The sequence below is a fragment of the Staurois parvus genome, unplaced genomic scaffold (genome assembly GCF_062004578.1).
Source record: "Staurois parvus isolate SC_StPar_1 unplaced genomic scaffold, SC_StPar_1.0 ptg001254l, whole genome shotgun sequence".
In the NCBI taxonomy this organism is placed as follows: domain Eukaryota; kingdom Metazoa; phylum Chordata; class Amphibia; order Anura; family Ranidae; genus Staurois; species Staurois parvus.
The window spans coordinates 640,196-659,380 of NW_028319050.1; the positions used below are offsets into that span (position 1 = coordinate 640,196).

Consider the following 19,185-nt stretch of genomic DNA (forward strand, 5'->3'; position numbering starts at 1 on the left):
CCCTGAAGGGGTTCATCTGGGTTCCCACACTATATTATTATTATACAGGATTTATGGCGCCAACAGTTTGCTCAGCGCTTTACAATATAACGGGAGACAATACAGCAACAATACAGTTCAATACAAGAGGGATAGGAGGGCCCTGATCCTTGGAGCTTACAATCTAGGAGGGAGGGGCTAATGGTACAAAAGGTAGTAACTGTGGGGGATGGATTGGTTGGAAGAGTAGAAGATTCCAGTATTAGCTGAGGGCAGGAGAGGCTTCCCTGAAGATAGAGGTTTTCAAAGATTGCCTAAAGTGAACAGAGTAGGTGATAGTCTGATAAATTGGGGTAGAGAGTTCTAAAGGATGGGGGAAGCTCTGGAGAAGTCCTGGCAATGAGCATGGGAGGAGGAGACAAGGGAGCTAGAGAGTAGGAGGTCTTGCAAGGAGCGTAGAATACGGTTTGGGTGATATTTAGAGATAAGATCGGTGATGTAATTTGGGGCGGAGTTATAAATGGCTTCATACGTTATTGTTAATGTTTTGAATTTTATCCTTTGGGCAATGGGAAGCCAGTGGAGGGATTGACAGAGAGGGATGGAAGACACTGAGTGGAGGCCAGTAGAGGAATTGGCAGAGAGGGGTGGAGGACACTAAGTGGAGGCCAGTAGAGGAATTGGCAGAGAGAGTTGGAGGACACTGAAGGGAGGCCAGTGGAGGGATTGGCAGAGAGGGGTGGAGGACACTGAGTGGAGGCCAGTGGAGGGATTGGCAGAGAGGGGTGGAGGACACTGAAGGGAGGCCAGTGGAGGGATTGGCAGAGAGGGGTGGAGGACACTGAAGGGAGGCCAGTGGAGGGATTGGCAGAGAGGGGTGGAGGACACTGAGTGGAGGGCAGTGTAGGGATTGGCAGAGAGGGGTGGAGTACACTGAATGGAGGCCAGTGGAGGGATTGGCAGAGAGGGGTGGAGGACACTGAGTGGAGGGCAGTGGAGGGATTGGCAGAGAGGGGTGGAGGACGCTGAGTGGAGGCCAGTGGAGGGATTGGCAGAGAGGGGTGGAGGACACTGAGTGGAGGCCAGTGGAGGGATTGGCAGAGAGGGGTGGAGGACACTGAGTGGAGGCCAGTGGAGGGATTGGCAGAGAGGGATGGAGGACACTGAATGGAGGCCAGTGGAGGGATTGGCAGAGAGGGGTGGAGGACACTGAGTGGAGGCCAGTGGAGGGATTGGCAGAGAGGGGTGGAGGACACTGAGTGGAGGCCAGTGGAGGGATTGGCAGAGAGGGGTGGCAGATACAGTACGGTTAGTAAGGTGGATGAGTCTGGCAGCAGCATTCATGATAGACTGAAGAGGGGATAGCCTGCGGAGAGGTCAGCCAATGAGGAGGGAGTTACAATAGTCAAGGCGAGATATAACAAGGGAGTGAATAAGTTGCTTAGTGGTTTCCGAGGTTAGGAACGGCGTATCTTGGAGATGTTGCGGAGGTGAAGTCTACAAGGTTTGGACAGTGATTGGATTTGGGACTGAAAGGACAGATGGGAGTCTAGGATTACACCTAGTACCCTGGCATGAGGGGAGGGACTGATGGTTGTATTATTGATCTTGATGGAGAAGTCGGGGGAGGGGGCACGGGCTGGGGGAATACTAAGAGCTCAGTTTTGGAAAGATTGAATTTGAGGAAGAGTGACATCCATGCCAATATGTCACTTAGTAGGTTAGTAATATATATGTGTGTATCATCATCTGCTGAAGATAAAAGACATCACAGTGACTATGGAGGAAGAGGACGGACATGACTATGGAGGAAGAGGACAGACATGACTATGGAGGAAGAGGACAGACATGATGGGGGGTTATTGGGTGTAAATAGAACATAACATCTTATTACCTCCTCTGCTGCCACTTCTAGCAGTGTCTCCTCTCTACAGCCTGTCTGTACCTGACATCACTTCCTGTCTTTCTTCCATAGAGACTTCCTGTCTGGGTAGAAGTGAGATCCCCACCTTGTGGAGCTCAGCGGAACTGCAGCCCCGAGAAGCATCTGGTGGTGTGACCCGGCCTTGTGCTGGGTGTGTATGGACTGTAGATCCTTATAGAGGGGTCACCTCCACTCCCACCAAGGGGGACAGAAATATATGACTGCTTGGGGAAGAACAATTTTGTCACCTTTGATTTTGCAGTAAAATGTAATTGCAGATTTAGTCCTGTCACATATCTGTTATATGGATACAATGAACTCCGGTTGAGAAATGGCCCCTTATCCTCATATTAGATCAGATTTTTTTCTTTAGGAGGGCATTGGACTTCATGATTGACATTGATGTACAGTATAGGACACTTTTTATAATTTTGTTTCTTTACAATTTGCGTTTTTGTGAATAAATACAGTTATATGTAAGAGGAAGAAACCATTGTCCAAGTTACCCCCCCCCCCTTATCCATGTTGAAGTCATGTCACCTGGTATGGTCCAAAAGGGAGGAAATACACCCCCTCCCCACCCTTTTCCTGGCCTGGCCAGCATGCTCAGATAAGGATCTGGTATGGAATGTTGGCAGGACCTTCAGGAACATATCTCAGATAGTCTCTGTAAGGTGACCATAGACATGGAGGACACCAGCAATGGTTGGATGTAACATCCCCTGTAAAGGTGGCATGATATGACAGATATTCCTGGAATTCAATGTTCAGTATTACAGATACAGTGTTCTCTTCATTTAGTGGTCAGTAGAAGACAAATGGTCACAATATAAAAATCTGAATAGTCGGCTCTGGAGTGTGAAGATTGGAGGAATGAACACCTAGATGGTAATAATGATCTGACATCCCTGTAGACATAGATACAGATGAATGATCTGTCACCTCACTGAGCGTCAAAGGAAATATTATAATGTGCTGACTACGACCCCAGTGGGGAGAAGAGATTTGTGCACATTGGGCTCCCCACTGGCTGAAAAGGATTGTCCTTCTTATATAAAATGGTATGTTTCTGGAGTACAGAATCCCAGAGGGGCCCCAACATGGTTCTATGGGGTCTGCTCATGACAGCCATGCTGTGAATGAATATGTTGAGATCAGACTGAAGCACTGGTGTTGGAAATCACATCACCAACCCAGACACCAGAAACGGTGGGTCCATGTAGCCCATGGCACCTTCAGAAGACAGAACCAACCCCAGGGCTGAGGAGGGAACATCCCCCAGAGGTGATTGGACAGGGTTAGAGCCCACATATTATCTCTATAAATTAGGAAGCATGAGATATGGACTTGGTCTCCTGTGTTCTCATCTGTGACTATACCGTCTACAAGAAGATGAAGAGTCACACTCCGTAATCAGCCCATTCTTCATATTTTATTCTGTGTTTCACCCCAGTGGGCTCATTCACAAGGATAGAGTGGCCCCAACCCTACTCTATGTGAGCGAGCCCATTTGGGTGAAACATATTTCGGGAGTTTGGTTTATCAGGTGGAGATCATGTGTATGGAGTTATTTCATCATCAACAGAATGAAATATTAAGAGGGAGCTAATTACAATTATTAATTGCAGAGTGCAGCTTTTCATCTTTTTTGTTCCTATTCATGATTTCATGCTGGAGAAGAAACGGGGTACAAGTACTATCACCTGGATGGTCCGTGGTCATTAGGGGGTACAGGTTGGAGCGGTGCCGTGGATTTGGGTATGTTCTTACTATACGGTCTACACTCATCATCTGTGATCTAGGAAAACCTCATTTACTGGGCTACCAGATGGTACGGCAAGGGAAATGTTCCCAGCCCAAAGGCTGAGCGGTAAAGACCTCCGGCAGCTGTTTATTGCAGTGTGAACCAGGCCTTAGAATTTTGGAACTGTTCCCCTCCTTACTTCATGCTTCATGTTTTTTCTTTGATTCTACACAAGTCCTTGGATCTCCAGATAGTCAAGCCCTGCTGTTACAAAGACTGATTTTTCCAGCCTTATGGTGTCAGAGGGCATACTGGATTGACTATTGCAGCCAAAAAGGTTTTGAGAGACAGATGTAGATAGGCCTTTTGTTGTTTCTGCTCTTTTGAAGACTAGGAATTCTAAATTAGGGAGACTTCCCGCAGGTCCTAACAATCATATTTTGTGTTTTGTTGACCTAAGAGGTTTCCTCCTTGTTTTGGTCCGTGTCTTGGTTTCCTTCTTGGGGTGGGGGGTGAATGTGTGCCTGGCCTTGTGTATAACCAAGAGTCAGATTTCAGCCTTGGCAGTCTCTTCTTTCAGGGGCTGATTGCATTACACTTTCTAGTTGCATGCGTTGGTACTAGATGTCATGCATGTTGTTCCTCCGGTCAGCCTGTCATTGTTTCTATGTTTCTCTTTCTGTTTTTACAGAATTCTCTGTTTAAACCCATTCAGGACCTTCCTTTTGTTCCCTTTGTTCTTTCACAAAGATGGCTTTTTTACCTTAGCTTTTTATTTATTATTTTTATCTAAAGGGGTTTGTACCTTTCCATCTCAGCCGGGACAGCGTATTACCTCCCTTTACCCTCATCTCAGCCGGGACAGCGTATTACCTTCCTTTACCCTCATCTCAGCCGGGACAGCGTATTACCTCCCTTTACCCTCATCTCAGCCGGGACAGCGTATTACCTTCCTTTACCCTCATCTCAGCCGGGACAGCGTATTACCTTCCTTTACCCTCATCTCAGCCGGGACAGCGTATTACCTCCCTTTACCCTCATCTCAGCCGGGACAGCGTATTACCTTCCTTTACCCTCATCTCAGCCGGGACAGCGTATTACCTTCCTTTACCCTCATCTCAGCCGGGACAGCGTATTACCTCCCTTTACCCTCATCTCAGCCGGGACAGCGTATTTCCTTCCTTTACCCTCATCTCAGCTGGGACAGTGTATTACCTTCCTTTACCCTGAGCTGGGACAGCGTATTACCTCCCTTTACCCTCATCTCAGCCGGGACAGCGTATTACCTTCCTTTACCCTCATCTCAGCCGGGACAGCGTATTACCTCCCTTTACCATCATCTCAGCTGGGACAGCGTATTACCTTCCTTTACCCTCATCTCAGCCGGGACAGCGTATTACCTTCCTTTGCCCTCATCTCAGCCAGGACAGTGTATTACCTTCCTTTGCCCTCAGGCTCAGTAACTGGGGGAATAGGTTTTTATCATGTTGGGTATTTGTTTGTCTATCAGGTTACCTGTAGTTGACAGCCGCAATTTGGCAACAGGATTTCTCTTTGTGGCTCCTGAGGACCGAATAGAAGGATCACTCAGCTTCCATGTCTACATTTATTCCCTGAATTTGTCGGCTTGTTGCTCCAGTTTCCAGGATGAAAGGACAGGTTCCCCCTTTATAAGGGATGACACTACCTACCTTCAGTGTATCATGTTGGTGAAGCCTCTACCTGGTCTTCGGTGCACTCTTTATGATGTTACCAGGTGGATGTTGGAGTCACTAAGGACTCTTCCCTTTGGACACATTGGTTTTTGCAGGCTGCTGCATGAGGTTCTTTCCTATTTCTGGTTGTTTTTGGGACCTGTTGGCTTGTTGTCCTCCCCTCATGTTCTAGGTGGGACATCCCTGTTAGTAAGGAATGTAAAAGATGTTCTGTGTCCTGTGATGTGCGACAAAGAAAATGACATTTTTTGGTTTACCTGTAAAATCCATTTCTTGGAGTCCCTCAGGAATCCCAGAGATCCGTCCCCTCCTGTTATGGGCTATGGCTTGCTACAAACCTTTCCTATGTCGGAGATATGCTCTACAAGGGGACGTCCTGTCTATTGTTTGCCAATGTCCGATCACCTGTAGGTGGGCATAACAGTGTTAGGAAGGATTTATAAAGATGCTTCGTGTCCTGTGATGTATTCCAAGAAATGGATTTTACAGATCATTGATGCCATTTGTTACTAAGAGACAGGAATTGTTCATTGCTGAAGGAGCCCCTAGAAACCTTTGGAGGACCCCTGGCTGAGAAAGGCTGGACTAGGTAGTCATATATTTCTGTCCCCCTTGGTGGGAGTGGAGGTGACCCCTCTATAAGGATCTACAGTCCATACACACCCAGCACAAGGCCGGGGTCACACTACCAGACGCTTCTCGGGGCTGCAAATCCTCTGAGCTCCACAAAGTGGGGATCTCACTTCTACCCAGACAGGAAGTCTCTATGGAAGACAGGAAGTGATGTCAGGTACAGGCAGGAAACAGAGAGGAGACGTTGCTGGAAGTGGCAGCAGAGGAGGTAAGAAGATGTTATTTCCTATTTATACCCAGTAACCCCCCATCATGTCCGTCCTCTTCCTCCATGGTCACGTCCGTCCTCTTCCTCCATAGTCACGTCCGTCCTCTTCCTCCATAGTCACTGTGACGTCTTTTATCTCCAGCAGATGATGATACACACATATATAGTGTGGGAACCCAGATTATCCCCTTCAGGGGCAGAACATTCCCCCACTTCCGGGGCCGGAACATTCTCCTCATTGTGGAGAGGTGTCACCTTCTCACCTCATCAGTCTATACTAATGGATTTTATGACTTTAATTAGTGGCGGGGGATGGGGGGATATTTAGGGGGATTGGAATATCTATGTCTTTGTTTCATAAGATTCAAATAGGAAGAAAGAGAGAAAACTGTCATTTGTAGTAAATGTCCTGAACACAATGTATACCGTCCTCCACTCACTCTGATGGGAATACATTAGACCTTGTTTTCTCCCATCTTTGCACTCCCTACAACCTCACAAACACCCCCTTTCCTCTCTCTGATCACAATCTCATCACCTTCACAGTCTCCTCGTCTTCAAACACCTATCCCTCCAAGCAGCCAACAATTACCCGCAGAAACCTTCACAACTTGAACCCGGCTCCTTCCACTCTGCAACTGACCAACTCTATGACAGAATCTCTCCCCTGTCCTGCCCTGACCTGGCCACTGCTGTCTACAACAGTTCACTATCATCCGCACTGGACTCACTTGTTCCTCTAACAACACGAAGCATCAGGCCCCGACCATTACATCCGTGGCAGACTGACCACACCAGACATCTTAAGAGACATAGCCGTGCGCTGGAGCGATTGTGGCGTAAAACCAAATCCCAGCAAACAAATGAAGGTGTCCTCCTGCACTTTATATGGATAATGATCCCTATAATTATAGCTGCTGCCACTCGACTTAACCCAAGAAGCGTGAAATAAAAATACATAAAATAGTGAAGCGCTATATAAACCCAAATCCTAATCATAAATAAAAATGTATACTTAATTGTGCAAAATGTGTCAACATATTAGTGCTCAGTGGTAAAAAATGACCCGCAAACGGGAATAAACTATCCTTAATGTGACACCACTACACAAAGAATATATAGAAATAAATAAAGTGATATAAAGAAAAATATATCGAATGCATTAACAATATATTTTACAAAACTAATAACCACTCAATATTAAATGACATAAGAATGTGAATCAATGCAAAAAAAAAAAATCTGAATATTCAAAATATAAAGTCCATGCAAGTGAAACTGTCAAAAGGTGATCTTCACTCTGGTGAATAAATCCTCAGATGTCAGCAATGCCTTCTCACCTCCACACACTGACCACACAGGGCCAAAGGCTAGTAACCTCCTCTGTACCAGATCCTCATAAATATGCTCCTCATCCAGGGACATGCATCACCTCGTAACCCGAAATGGCGTACCAATGCACGTGATGCAACGCGTCGGTACGCCATTTCTGGTTACGAGGTGACGCATGTCCGGATGCAGCGGCCATATTGCTTCCCCCAGATACCATGCAGTACACCCATAGGATGTGGTGACAGGCTGATGTGTCTGGGAATTACACGTGATGCAATAGAACTTTTATCCATTCTTACAATAAACAATACTGCACTATGGAAGGATCTTTCTGTGTCACTTATATGTCCTGGAGGGGAGGTGGAGTGGATAAGGTACACTTGGGAGGAGTCCCCATTTATCCTGTGGTCCCTGGATGAGGAGCATATTTATGAGGATCTGGTACAGAGGAGGTTACTAGCCTTTGGCCCTGTGTGGTCAGTGTGTGGAGGTGAGCAGGCATTGCTGACATTTGAGGATTTTTTTGAGTGAAGATCACCTTTTGACAGTTTCACTTGCATGGACTTTATATTTTGAATATTCACGGATGTTTTTTTTTTTGCATTGATTCACATTCTGATGTCATTTAATATTGAGTGTGTAACGGGATTAGCTCAGCAGTGGGTGTGTGTGACCCCCTGGATGGGTGCACAACACAAAAAGACAGGCACAGCACAACAACAGTGGAGGTGAAAAAACAAAAAGGTGCAGTTTATTTACAATATGTACAAAAATGTCAAACCAAAAAGAAACATCAAATTAAATCCTGGCCAACTTGGCTACTTACTGTACCAACAGCTTTCCCTAGCTACCCACTAGGTACAGCCTGATGCGATACCTAGTGCTAGTAGTTGGAGGCTTATCCACACAGGCTGTTGTCTCCCTGCACACAGATAAGATGTTTGCTCCCCAGTCAGTTCAGGCATAGATCTGGTTCCAGGTTGGAGCAACTCCCTAAGCACTCTGGGAAGTTTTATACAGGTGTTAATGAGCCCACTACCTTCAGCTGGGCTCATTACCTCAGTACTAAAGGACTCAGCACTTCCCTCTAGTGGGACAAATCCCCATAAAGCCTGAACCTCGGACAAATGTATTGTCCATCCAGGACACAACCAGGTGATTTCACCTGCCTACTGTCACATACCCCCCCCTCTTGTTTCAACCTTGGGGTTGTAACACCAGTAGCCAGGCAGGCATGAACCCGGGATAAAGCATCCACATTTCCCATCTGGACTCCAGGGCGATGCTTCACCATGAAGGTAAATTCTTGTAGGGCCAGAAACCACCTATTTACCCTTCTATTGGTCTCCTTATTTTGAGCCATCCATTTCAGGGGAGCGTGATCTGTGATCAGGTCAAAGTGTCTGCCCAGCAGATAGTACCGAAGGGAATCTAGGGCCCACTTTACCGCTAAACACTCCTTCTCAATGGTGGCGTAATTTTCCTCGTGAGATTTTAGCTTTCTGCTGAGGTAGATAACCGGGTGCCCCTCCCCCTTCCAAACCTGGGACAGCACCGCTCCTAAGCCAACATCAGATGCATCCGTCTGGACCACAAAGTCTTTTGAGAAATCTGGGGAGTATAGGACTGGCTGGCTACATAAGACCCTTTTTAAAGACTGGAAGGCTGCTTCAGCATCAGGGGACCACTTAACCATGACAGACTCCTTCCCTTTTGTCAGGTTGGTCAGGGGCACCGCCAGAGAAGCAAAATGGGGGATGAATTGCCGATAGTAGCCAGCAATTCCTAGGAAAGCCCATGCCTGCTTCTTGTTATTTGGGTGTGGCCAACTCTGTATCGCTTCCACTTTGTTTATCTGAGGTTTTATTACCCCTCTCCCAGTAGTGTACCCCAGGTACCTGGCCTCCTCCTGTCCAATAGTACACTTCTTTGGGTTGGCCGTAAACCCAGCTTTCCGTATGGAGTCTAGCACAGCCTGAACTTTTGGCAAATGTGAGGCCCAATCTGTGCTATGGACAATCACATCATCCAGGTAAGCTGCAGCATACTTCTGATGGGGGTGAAGAATCTGATCCATTTTTTGCTGAAAGGTGGCCGGTGCATTCTGTAACCCAAACGGCATTCTTCTATACTGGAATAACCTTCTGGGGTTACAAATGCAGTCTTCTCTTTTGCTGACTTAGCTAGTGGAATCTGCCAATAACCTTTCATCAAATCAAGCGTTGTCATGTACCGGGCTGCTCCCAGTCGGTCGATTAGTTCATCTATCCTTGGCATGGGGTAGGTGTCAAATTTTGTAACTTTATTTAACTGTCGAAAGTCGTTACAAAATCACCAGCTCCCATCTGGTTTGGGCACCAACACTATGGGGCTGGACCAGTCACTCTGGGACTCCTCTATCACCCCCAAATCCAGCATTCTCCGTACTTCCCCACGTATTGCCTCCCGTCGGGCCTTTGGTATTCTATAGGGTTTTAGTTTTACCCTTTCACCCGGTGGGGTGATAATGTCATGCTCCACCCCCGAGGTTTGTCCCGGCAGCTCAGAGAAAACATCTGTGTTGAGGAGCACAAACTCTCTAGCTTCCTGTGTTTGAGTTGTAGACAGCGTGACAGCTATTCCAACCTCCAGAACCAAGCAGTCAGATGGCGCTGGTGACACAGCCTCTGCAACTAGGGATTCCCCGTCCCTCCAGGCCTTCAACAGATTAACGTGGTAGATCTGTTCAGGTTTCCACCTTTCTGGTTGTCTGACCCTGTAATTCACCTCGCTCACTCTCTCAATCACCTCGTTTGGGCCATGCCATTTGGCCAGGAATTTGCCTTCTACCGTAGGGATTAGCACTAGCACTCTATCTCCCTCAGCAAACAACCTGGTCTGGGCTCCCCGATTACACTCCAGTGAGGAGAACTCTCACTTTCCCACGTTTCTTTGGCAATATCTAACAGCCCCCTTGGGTGTCTCCCATAGAGCAACTCAAAAGGTGAAAACCCTGTAGAGGACTGGGGTACCTCCCGGATGGCAAACATCAAATGGGGTATTAAATAATCCCACCCCTTTCCATCCTTATCTACCACCTTCCTTAACATTTGTTTCAGGGTTTTGTTGAACCTTTCAACCAACCCGTCGGTTTGGGGATGATACATAGAGGTGCGCAATTGTTTTACCTTGAACAGTTTGCACAGTTCTTTCATCACCCGGGACATAAAGGGGGTTCCTTGGTCTGTAAGCAGTTCCCTCGAAATACCCACTCGGCTGAAAACGAGAAATAGCTCCTTAGCTATCGTCTTGGCAGAGGTATTTCGGAGCTGAATCGCCTCTGGATAGCGGGTGGCATAGTCGAGGATGACCAACATGTACTGATGCCCCCTAGCGGACCGACCAAATCCATTGCAATACTTTCAAAAGGGACCTCAATGATGGAAAGAGGTACGAGTGGACTACGGAAATGGGGCATAGGGGCCAACTTCTGACACACAGGGCAAGAGGAACAGTAATTTTCTATTTCCTTAATGACCCCAGGCCAATAGAACTGATGTAATACTCTTTCCCTGGTTTTCTCCACCCCCAAATGACCCCCAAGGATGTGTCCATGGGTCAACTCCAACACCAACTTCCTGTAAGGTCTGGGCACCACCAGTTGCTCAATGGTTTCTTCCGCCCCTTGAGCGACTCGATAGAGTAGGTCCCTTTCCACAAGGAAGTATGGATAAGCAGAAGTTTTCTCACTAGTTCGCCATCTACTTTTACTACATTTTCCCGGGCTTTTATCAGCGTGGGGTCTTTCAACTGTTCGGTGGCAAAATTTTCCCTATGCACCTCTAAGTCTGAAAACTCCACAGCCGGCAGGTTTTCATCTGAAGTGGCGGGCTCCTCCCCAGCTCCTTGGGTCTCCCCAGCTAGTACTGACAAGGGGAACTTGGGAGAGACCTCACCACACTCAGACGATTTCCGGGATTCACCTTCCTGGTCTGCAAGGGAGACAGTGGGGGGTCAGGACAATCCCAGAGTTCCCAGAATTGTGGAAAATCCCTCCCCACAATGGCATCATGTGGTAAGTGAAGCACCAATCCTACCTGATTAGACAGCTTACCTTTGGGGGTCTCAAAAAACACAATTGCCACGGGATACTCCCTGGTGTCCCCATGCATACAAATAACAGCCACCTTTTTATACCCAGAGACCTCTGTAGTGACTATCTCCTCTCTTATCAAGGTTACTAGGCTACCTGAATCCAGCAACCCCACAATATTATTTCCATTACCAGTCATTTTGCACAAATGTTTCTCGGTGCCTGGGCTGGCCGTGCATACCACTGTCGCAAACAACGACTGAAGGCGGTCCCTCAGAAAGTCACACTGCATAGGCTCATCCACCACTGGGCAATTGGCTGCAATATGTCCCTCTTGCCGGCAGCGGTAACAAATAACCCTTTTTGCCGCCTCTTGTGGCTTTGACCTTCCTGGACGCTCTTGCCAGACATTGGGTAATACTCCCACCCTCTCACTCTCTCCACCCTCACCACTTGGAATTGTCTTACCCACCACTGGGGATGGTCTGGTCTTAGGGTGGAAAGTCCGTGAGTCTCTGGATGAGGAGATCAGGTTCTCTGTAGCCAAGTATCTCTCCAATAGATCCACAAGCTTGTCTGCTATCTCTGGGTCTCCATGGCTGACCCACTTTTGAATGGCATTAGGCAGAGACCTTAGGAACCGATCCATGACGACACGTTCCACAATTTTTGGGGCAGTCAAAGTCTATGGCTGCAGCCACTTCCTGCTCAGGTGAATGAGATCATACATCTGCGACCTGTGAGGTTTCCCAATTATGTACCCGTAGAGCACGGACAGCAAGGGTAACACCCAACTGGTCCAAAATGTCCGCTTTTAGCACCTCATAGTCTTTGGCCTGGTCCGGCTCCAGGTCATAGTAAGCTTTTTGCGACTCTCCAGTTAATAATAGGGCCATCAATCCAGCCCACTGTTCTTTAGGCCACTTTCAGCAGTCCTTTTAAATGTGGTTAGAAACACCTCAGGATCATCATCTCCAGTCATTTTTGGCAACAAATGGCCCACAAAAAATGATGGTGTTTTACCAGAATCATCACCAGCCCCAGTCTGCTGCCTCTGCTGGAGCTGCTTCAAAACAGCCTCAATTTGTTGCTGGTGTTTCTGGTCCTGCTGCACCAGCAATTCCCTATGGCGGGCCTTTGCTTGTTCCAAGGCTTTCTGCTGGGCTGCAATGCTCTGCTGGAAACTTGCATTTGCCTCCACCCAGCACCTTCACCTCCACCTCCACCCAGAATCTCCTCCTCCACCCAGAACCTCGTTCACTGCTTATGAGATTACAAATCATTTCAAAAACAAGATTGACGCAATTTGTAGGGGCATCATCACTGCACAGACATCCATCCCACATAGCATACCTTATACTAAACCTCCCTCAACACCTTCCTCTTTTGACCTCCCTACTGAAGAGGTAACTAAGGTTTTCTCAGAAGCCCGTCTCACCACCTGCCCCCTGGATCCTGTCCCCTCACAACTACTACGGTCACCCTCTTCTTCCATCCTATGCTCCCTCACTCACATCTTCAACCTATCCCTCCCTAACCCCTCTAAAGCATGCGCACATCACTTCCATACTTAAAAAGCCCTCCCTGGACCCCATCAACCTGAACAACTTAAGACCCATCTCCCTGCTGCCATTTACCTCTAAACTCCTAGAACGCTTAGTCTACAATCGCCTGAGCTCCCACCTCACCAATAACAACCTTCCTGACCCTTTACAGTCTGGCTTTCACTCACTACACTCCACTGAAACTGCCCTACTAAAACTCACTAATGATCTACTAACTGCTAAAACCAATGGCCACTGCTCCATACTCATCCCAACCAATGGCCACTACTCCGTACTCATCCCAACCAATGGCCACTACTTCGTACTCATCCCAACCAATGGCCACTACTCTGTACTCATCCCAACCAATGGCCACTACTCCGTACTCATCCCAACCAATGGCCACTATTCCATACTCATCCCAACCAATGGTCTCTACTCCATACTAAACCCAACCAATGGCCACTATTCCATACTCTTACTTCTTGACCTCTCTGCAGCTTTTGATACAGTTGACCATCCCCTCCTCCTCAAAAAACTCCACTATCTTGGCCTCCGAGACTCTGATCTCTCCTGGTTCTCCTCCTACCTATCGCAGCGCTCCTTCAGCGTTACCTATAACTCTGGCTCCTCCTCTCCACTCCCTCTTTCTGTAGGGTTCCTTCAAGGTTTTGTCCTTGGACCCCTTCTCTTCTCCATCTCCACTTCCTCCCTTGGTCACTTGATAAACTCCCATGGATTTAAGTACCATCTCTATGCTGATGACACACAAATCTATCTTTCTACCCCTCACCCCACCCCTTCAGTCTCATCCTCACTTCACCCCTTCAGTCTCCTCTCTCATTACTAAACTACTAAGTGACATATCGGCATGGATGTCCCTTCACTTCCTCAAACTGAATCTTTCCAAAACTGAGTTCTTAGTATTCCCTCCAGCCTGTGCCCACTCCACTGACTTCTCCATCAAGATCAATAATACACCAATCAGTCCCTCCCTCATGCCAGGGTACTAGGTGTAATCCTAGACTCCCATCTGTCCTTTCAGCCCCAAATCCAATCACTGTCCAAATCTTGTAGACTTCACCTCCGCAACATCTCCAAGATACGCCCGTTCCTAACCTCGGAAACCACTAAGCAACTTATTCACTCCCTTGTTATATCTCACCTTGACTATTGTAACTCCCTCCTCATTGGCCGACCTCATCGCAGGCTATCCCCTCTTCAGTCTATCATGAACACTGCTGCCAGACTCATCCACCTTACTAACCGTTCTGTATCTGCCACCCCTCTCTGCCAATCCCTCCACTGGCCTCCATTCAGTGTCCTCCACCCCTCTCTGCCAATCCCTCCACAGTCCTCCATTCAGTGTCCTCCACCCCTCTCTGCTAATCCCTCCACTGGCTTCCCATTGCCCAACGGATAAAATTCAAAACACTAACAATAACATATAAAGCCATTTATAACTCTGCCCCAAATTACATCACCAATCTTGTCTCCAAATGTCACCCAAACCGTCCTCTCCGCTTCTCGCACGACCTCCTGCTCTCTAGCTCCCTTGTCTCCTCCTCCCATGCTCAGCTCCAGGACTTCTCCAGAGCTTCCCCCATCCTCTGGAACTCTCTACCCCATTTTATCAGACTATCGCCTACTCCACTCACTTTTAGGTGATCTCTGAAAACCTATCTCTTCAGGGAAGCCTATCCTGCACTCAGCTAATAATGGAATCTTCTATTCCTCCTACCAGTCCATCCCCCACAGTTACTACCTTTTGTACCACTAGCCCCTCCCTCCTAGATTGTAAGCTCCAAGTAGCAGGGCCCTCCTATCTCTCTTGTATTGTACTGTATTGATCTGTATTGTCTCCCATTATATTTTAAAGTGCTGAGCAAACTGTTGGCGCCATAAATCCTGTATAATAATAATAATAATGTCCTGAAAGCATATTTCTCCATAATGATCCCAGTCTCAGATATTTATCCTAAAATGTGATCAGTAAAGTCTCCGGAGATCACGGAGATCTGAGAAATATGAGTCCTGGCAAAGCCCAAAGATAAAGGTCACCTTTCATGTTTGGAGAAGTGGGATGCACCTGGGAGCAATGTACAGAAACCTCACAAAGTGCCCCCCACAGCTCCTCCTCCCAATGTCCCTCCATCCGGAGTCAGAGAATCCTATGACATCACACTGACCTCACAGCCCCTCCTCCCAATGTCCCTCCATCCAGAGTTAGAGAATCCTATGGCATCACACTGACCTCACGGCTCCTCCTCCCAATGTCCCTCCATCCAGAGTCAGAGAATCCTATGACATCACACTGACCTCACAGCTCCTCCTCCCAATGTCTATCCATCCAGAGTCAGAGAGTCCTATGACATCACACTGACCTCACAGCTCCTCCTCCCAGTGTCCCTCCATTCAGAGTCAGAGAATCCTATGACATCACACTGACCTCACAGCTCCTCCTCCCAATTTCCCTCCGTTCAGACTCAGAGAATCCTATGACATCACAATGACCTCACAGCTCCTCCTCCCAATGTCCCTCCATCTTGATTTTTTTTCTGATGCTCTTAGGATGTGGGGTCCCTTGGTATCCTCACATGTAAAGTGGGACTGTTGGTCCTGCGTTGTATGTAATGACATCAGAATGCTGCAACAAGCCTATACTCTGCGTAGTGTGGGGGTCCTGTGGGGGGGAATTATACCTCAGCCTAAAGTGGGGCTTTAATAAAATGGAGACCTGAATGGAGAGGTGAGGAGGATTCTGGGAATATCATTTGATGTGACTATTTGTGTTCAGATGTAGAGTTTTCCTCCTTTGAAGTCTGGAGATCATATGACATCACATTGCCTCCACCTCCCTCCCTGATAGAAGAGAGAAAGAAGAAGAAGATTCTAGAAGTCACCAGAGAGATCACTGAGCTGCTGACAGGAGAGGTGAGCGGTGCCGGGAATTCTGGGACATTCTCCAGTAACAGACAAGGGATGTGTCTGGATGGTGACTGTATCATTGTGTGTGTCAGGTTCCTATAAGGTGTCAGGGTGTCACTGTCTATTTCTCCATGGAGGAGTGGGAGTATTTAGAAGGACACAAGGATCTCTACAAGGACGTCATGATGGACAATCAGCCGCCCCTCACATCACCGGGTAAGAGGAGACTTTATTGTAAAGGAGAGAGCAGTACGGAGGATCCACCTAGATCCCCCATCATCTGATAAACACATAGAAACAATGGATTCAGTCAGTGTGTGTGTTTCCTACAGATGGATCCAGTCATGGGAACCCACCAGAGAGATGTCCCCGTCCTCTGTATTCCTGGGATTCCACACAGGAAGGTCACACCATCCCTCACCATCATCAGGTAGATGAGGAACAATCACTGATAGTATCATTAGGATCTGTACATTATCTGCATTGTTACCATTGATGTCATTTTTATTATATATTCAGAGTGGAAACCTGAGAGATCCTAAAGTTGAGGTTAAAGAAGAGATAAAAGAGGATGAGGATGGGGGGATGGAGGAGTCAGAGCTTCTAAAAAAACACAAAGATCTGTACCAGGACACCATGGTGGAGTCATCCAGCTACAGGATCCAACCAGAGAGATGTCCCCATCCTCTGTATTCCCGGGATTCCACACAGGAAGGTCACACCATCCCTCACTATTACAAGGTTGGTGGGATGGAGCATCTAGAACATGAACTCATGAAGACAATGTGTGGATTTTGTGTGATGTCACAATCATAAATCTTACATTTTACAGATGATATTTTCTCTCATTTCCTTGATTTAGAGTGGAGATCCAATCGATATAGAATTTGAGGTGAAAGCAGAAGAGGCGTATGTGAGGGATGATCAGCAGTCTATGGAGGAGGATGGAATAACGGGGACATTTATAGAGGAGGACACTCCTACAGAGATCAGCACAGGTGGGTCATGAACACTAAATCCATTCCTCCACCCATACTGCTCACTGATTGGTCCAGAGTAGGGCGGGGACTGGGTGATATCAGCCTGTAATCCCCTGGTCACTTTCCTGAGCTGTGTTCCCCGTCCTGTATTCCTGGATTTCTCTCGGATAATCTTCCTTCTCTGTGCTGCAGACACAATTTATGTATCTAGACTGGATTTATGGAGGTTCTGGGGTTCAGCTGGCAGCAAAAATGTTGATTTTTACTCTAAGCATTGCATAATGTAGGCACCCAGGACATGTGACTGGGGTCTCCTGCCTTGTGCCTGACTCCTCCAGGGGACCTTCTCTGTTATCTGCTGGCTGTGCCGGGTGGAGGGATATGTCTGTAGTGTTTCAGACCCAAGTCACTGAGTGCAGTCTCAGGAGATGGGAGGCAGCGGTGTGGGATCTCTGCAACTTGTCTGCAGTAAACATTTAATGTTCTACTGATTACTGAATACAATATTATGAGTCCTGACCCCTGCACTATATACTCTATGTTGTACATTACATCATTCTGATACTATATAGTCCTAACATTTGTATCCTATATAATAAGTTGTACATTACATTGGCCTTACTTCTTTTACACCCATTTCCTTTTAGCTGGACATTTTATATCGGATGATGTGATTGGAGCACAGACTTTTACATGATGATAATAGTGTGATAACATCCTCCAACTTTGGACCCTTAAACAGAAAGTGATAATGAGGGAGGAGTCAATACCCCAATGATGGTGGTCTTCAGGATCAGTCCAGTCTTCATCTTGGTTGTTCTCCCCCCATCCTCACTCTCTGACCTCTGGTGGGACTCAGCCCCGCTGTTCTTTATGACTAAATCATGGACTAAATAAGGAAGTGCAGTACTTCTTGTGTTGGGAAGATGGCGATGAGTGATAGAGGGGGTGGGGACCCTCGTCCTATAATCCCCTCATCACTGTCCCTCCTATAAAAGACAGTTCTGGTTGTTTCCTCACTCTCTGACTAAGGTCCATGAATAAAGAAATGACCTGGTAGGAGATCAGAGGAGCCATTTCCTAGTTCCCTTGAGGGTGGAATTGTAAGCTCCTCAGAGACCAAGCTGCCTGATGTGGGTGGAGTCCTGGTTTGGGGGAACCAATCAGCTCCTGTCTAGTAATCCTCTTTGTCTTTGTATTTTAGTCCATGGCCGGGAGATGAGGAAAACCTCCGAGGATTGTCTCACTTTGTCTCCAGACTGGAAAGTAGAAGATGAGGACATCACACAGTATAGTCCAGGAGAAAACCCGGCTCCCTCCAATGTCCATCCGGCACCACCCAGTGTAGATGGACCATCGGATTCCTTGTATCCTGAGGAACCTCAGACTGTGCGGGACCGGGCCGGCCTTCCAACAGGGAAGAGCTTCTCCTGTACTGAGTGCGGGAAGAAGTTCTGTTCTAAATTCGGTCATAATCTGCATAAAATATCTCACATGGGGGAGAAACCGTATTCCTGTCCTGAGTGCGGGAAATGTTTTTCAAAGAAGTCCAGTCTTTACAGACATCAGAGATCTCACACGGGGGAGAAGTCACATTCCTGTTCTGAGTGTGGGAAGGGTTTCTGTCATAAATCCCATCTTAATGTGCATGAAAGATCTCACACGGGGGAGAAGCCGTATTCCTGTCCTGAGTGCGGGAAATGTTTTTCAGTGAAGTCCAATCTTTACACACATCAAAGATCTCACATGGGGGAGAAGCCGTATTCCTGTCCTGAGTGTGGGAAATCTTTTTCAGTGAAGTCCAGTCTTTACAGACATCAGAGATCTCACACGGGGGAGAAGCTATTTTTCTGTTCTGAGTGTGGGAAATGTTTTTCAGAGAAGTCCAAACTTCATAGTCATCAGAGATCTCACACAGGGGAGAAGCCGTATTCCTGTCCTGAGTGCAGGAAATGCTTTTCAGTAAAGTCCCATCTTTACACACATCAGAGATCTCACACAGGTGAGAAGCCATATTCCTGTCCTGAGTGCGGGAAATGTTTTTCATTGAAGTCCCTTCTTCACACACATCAGAGATCTCATACAGGTGAGAAGCCATATTCCTGTCCTGAGTGCAGGAAATGTTT

General features: G+C 47.3%; 1 protein-coding gene across 1 annotated transcript; it reads left to right on the forward strand.

Moving 5' to 3' along the window:
- The first annotated feature begins 3,244 nt into the window (after nt 1–3,244).
- Nucleotides 3,245–17,191, forward strand: LOC149437800 (uncharacterized). The gene is made up of 4 exons (XM_089660620.1): nt 3,245–3,312; nt 5,158–5,356; nt 16,599–16,820; nt 16,942–17,191. Exons 1-4 carry the CDS (start codon nt 3,245–3,247, stop codon nt 17,086–17,088), a joined length of 636 nt encoding a protein of 211 aa, XP_089516746.1. The 3' UTR covers nt 17,089–17,191.
- Nucleotides 17,192–19,185: the final 1,994 nt, after the last annotated feature.

Excerpts from the sequence above, each read along its gene's own strand:
- LOC149437800 (XM_089660620.1), top strand. The coding sequence starts at position 3,245 with ATGGACTTGGTCTCCTGTGTTCTCATCTGTGACTATACCGTCTACAAG. Across the intron at positions 5,357-16,598 it reads ACCTTCAGTGTATCATGTTG|AGTGGAAACCTGAGAGATCC; the intron begins GTGAAGCCTCTA and ends TTATATATTCAG. Across the intron at positions 16,821-16,941 it reads CCATCCCTCACTATTACAAG|AGTGGAGATCCAATCGATAT; the intron begins GTTGGTGGGATG and ends TCCTTGATTTAG.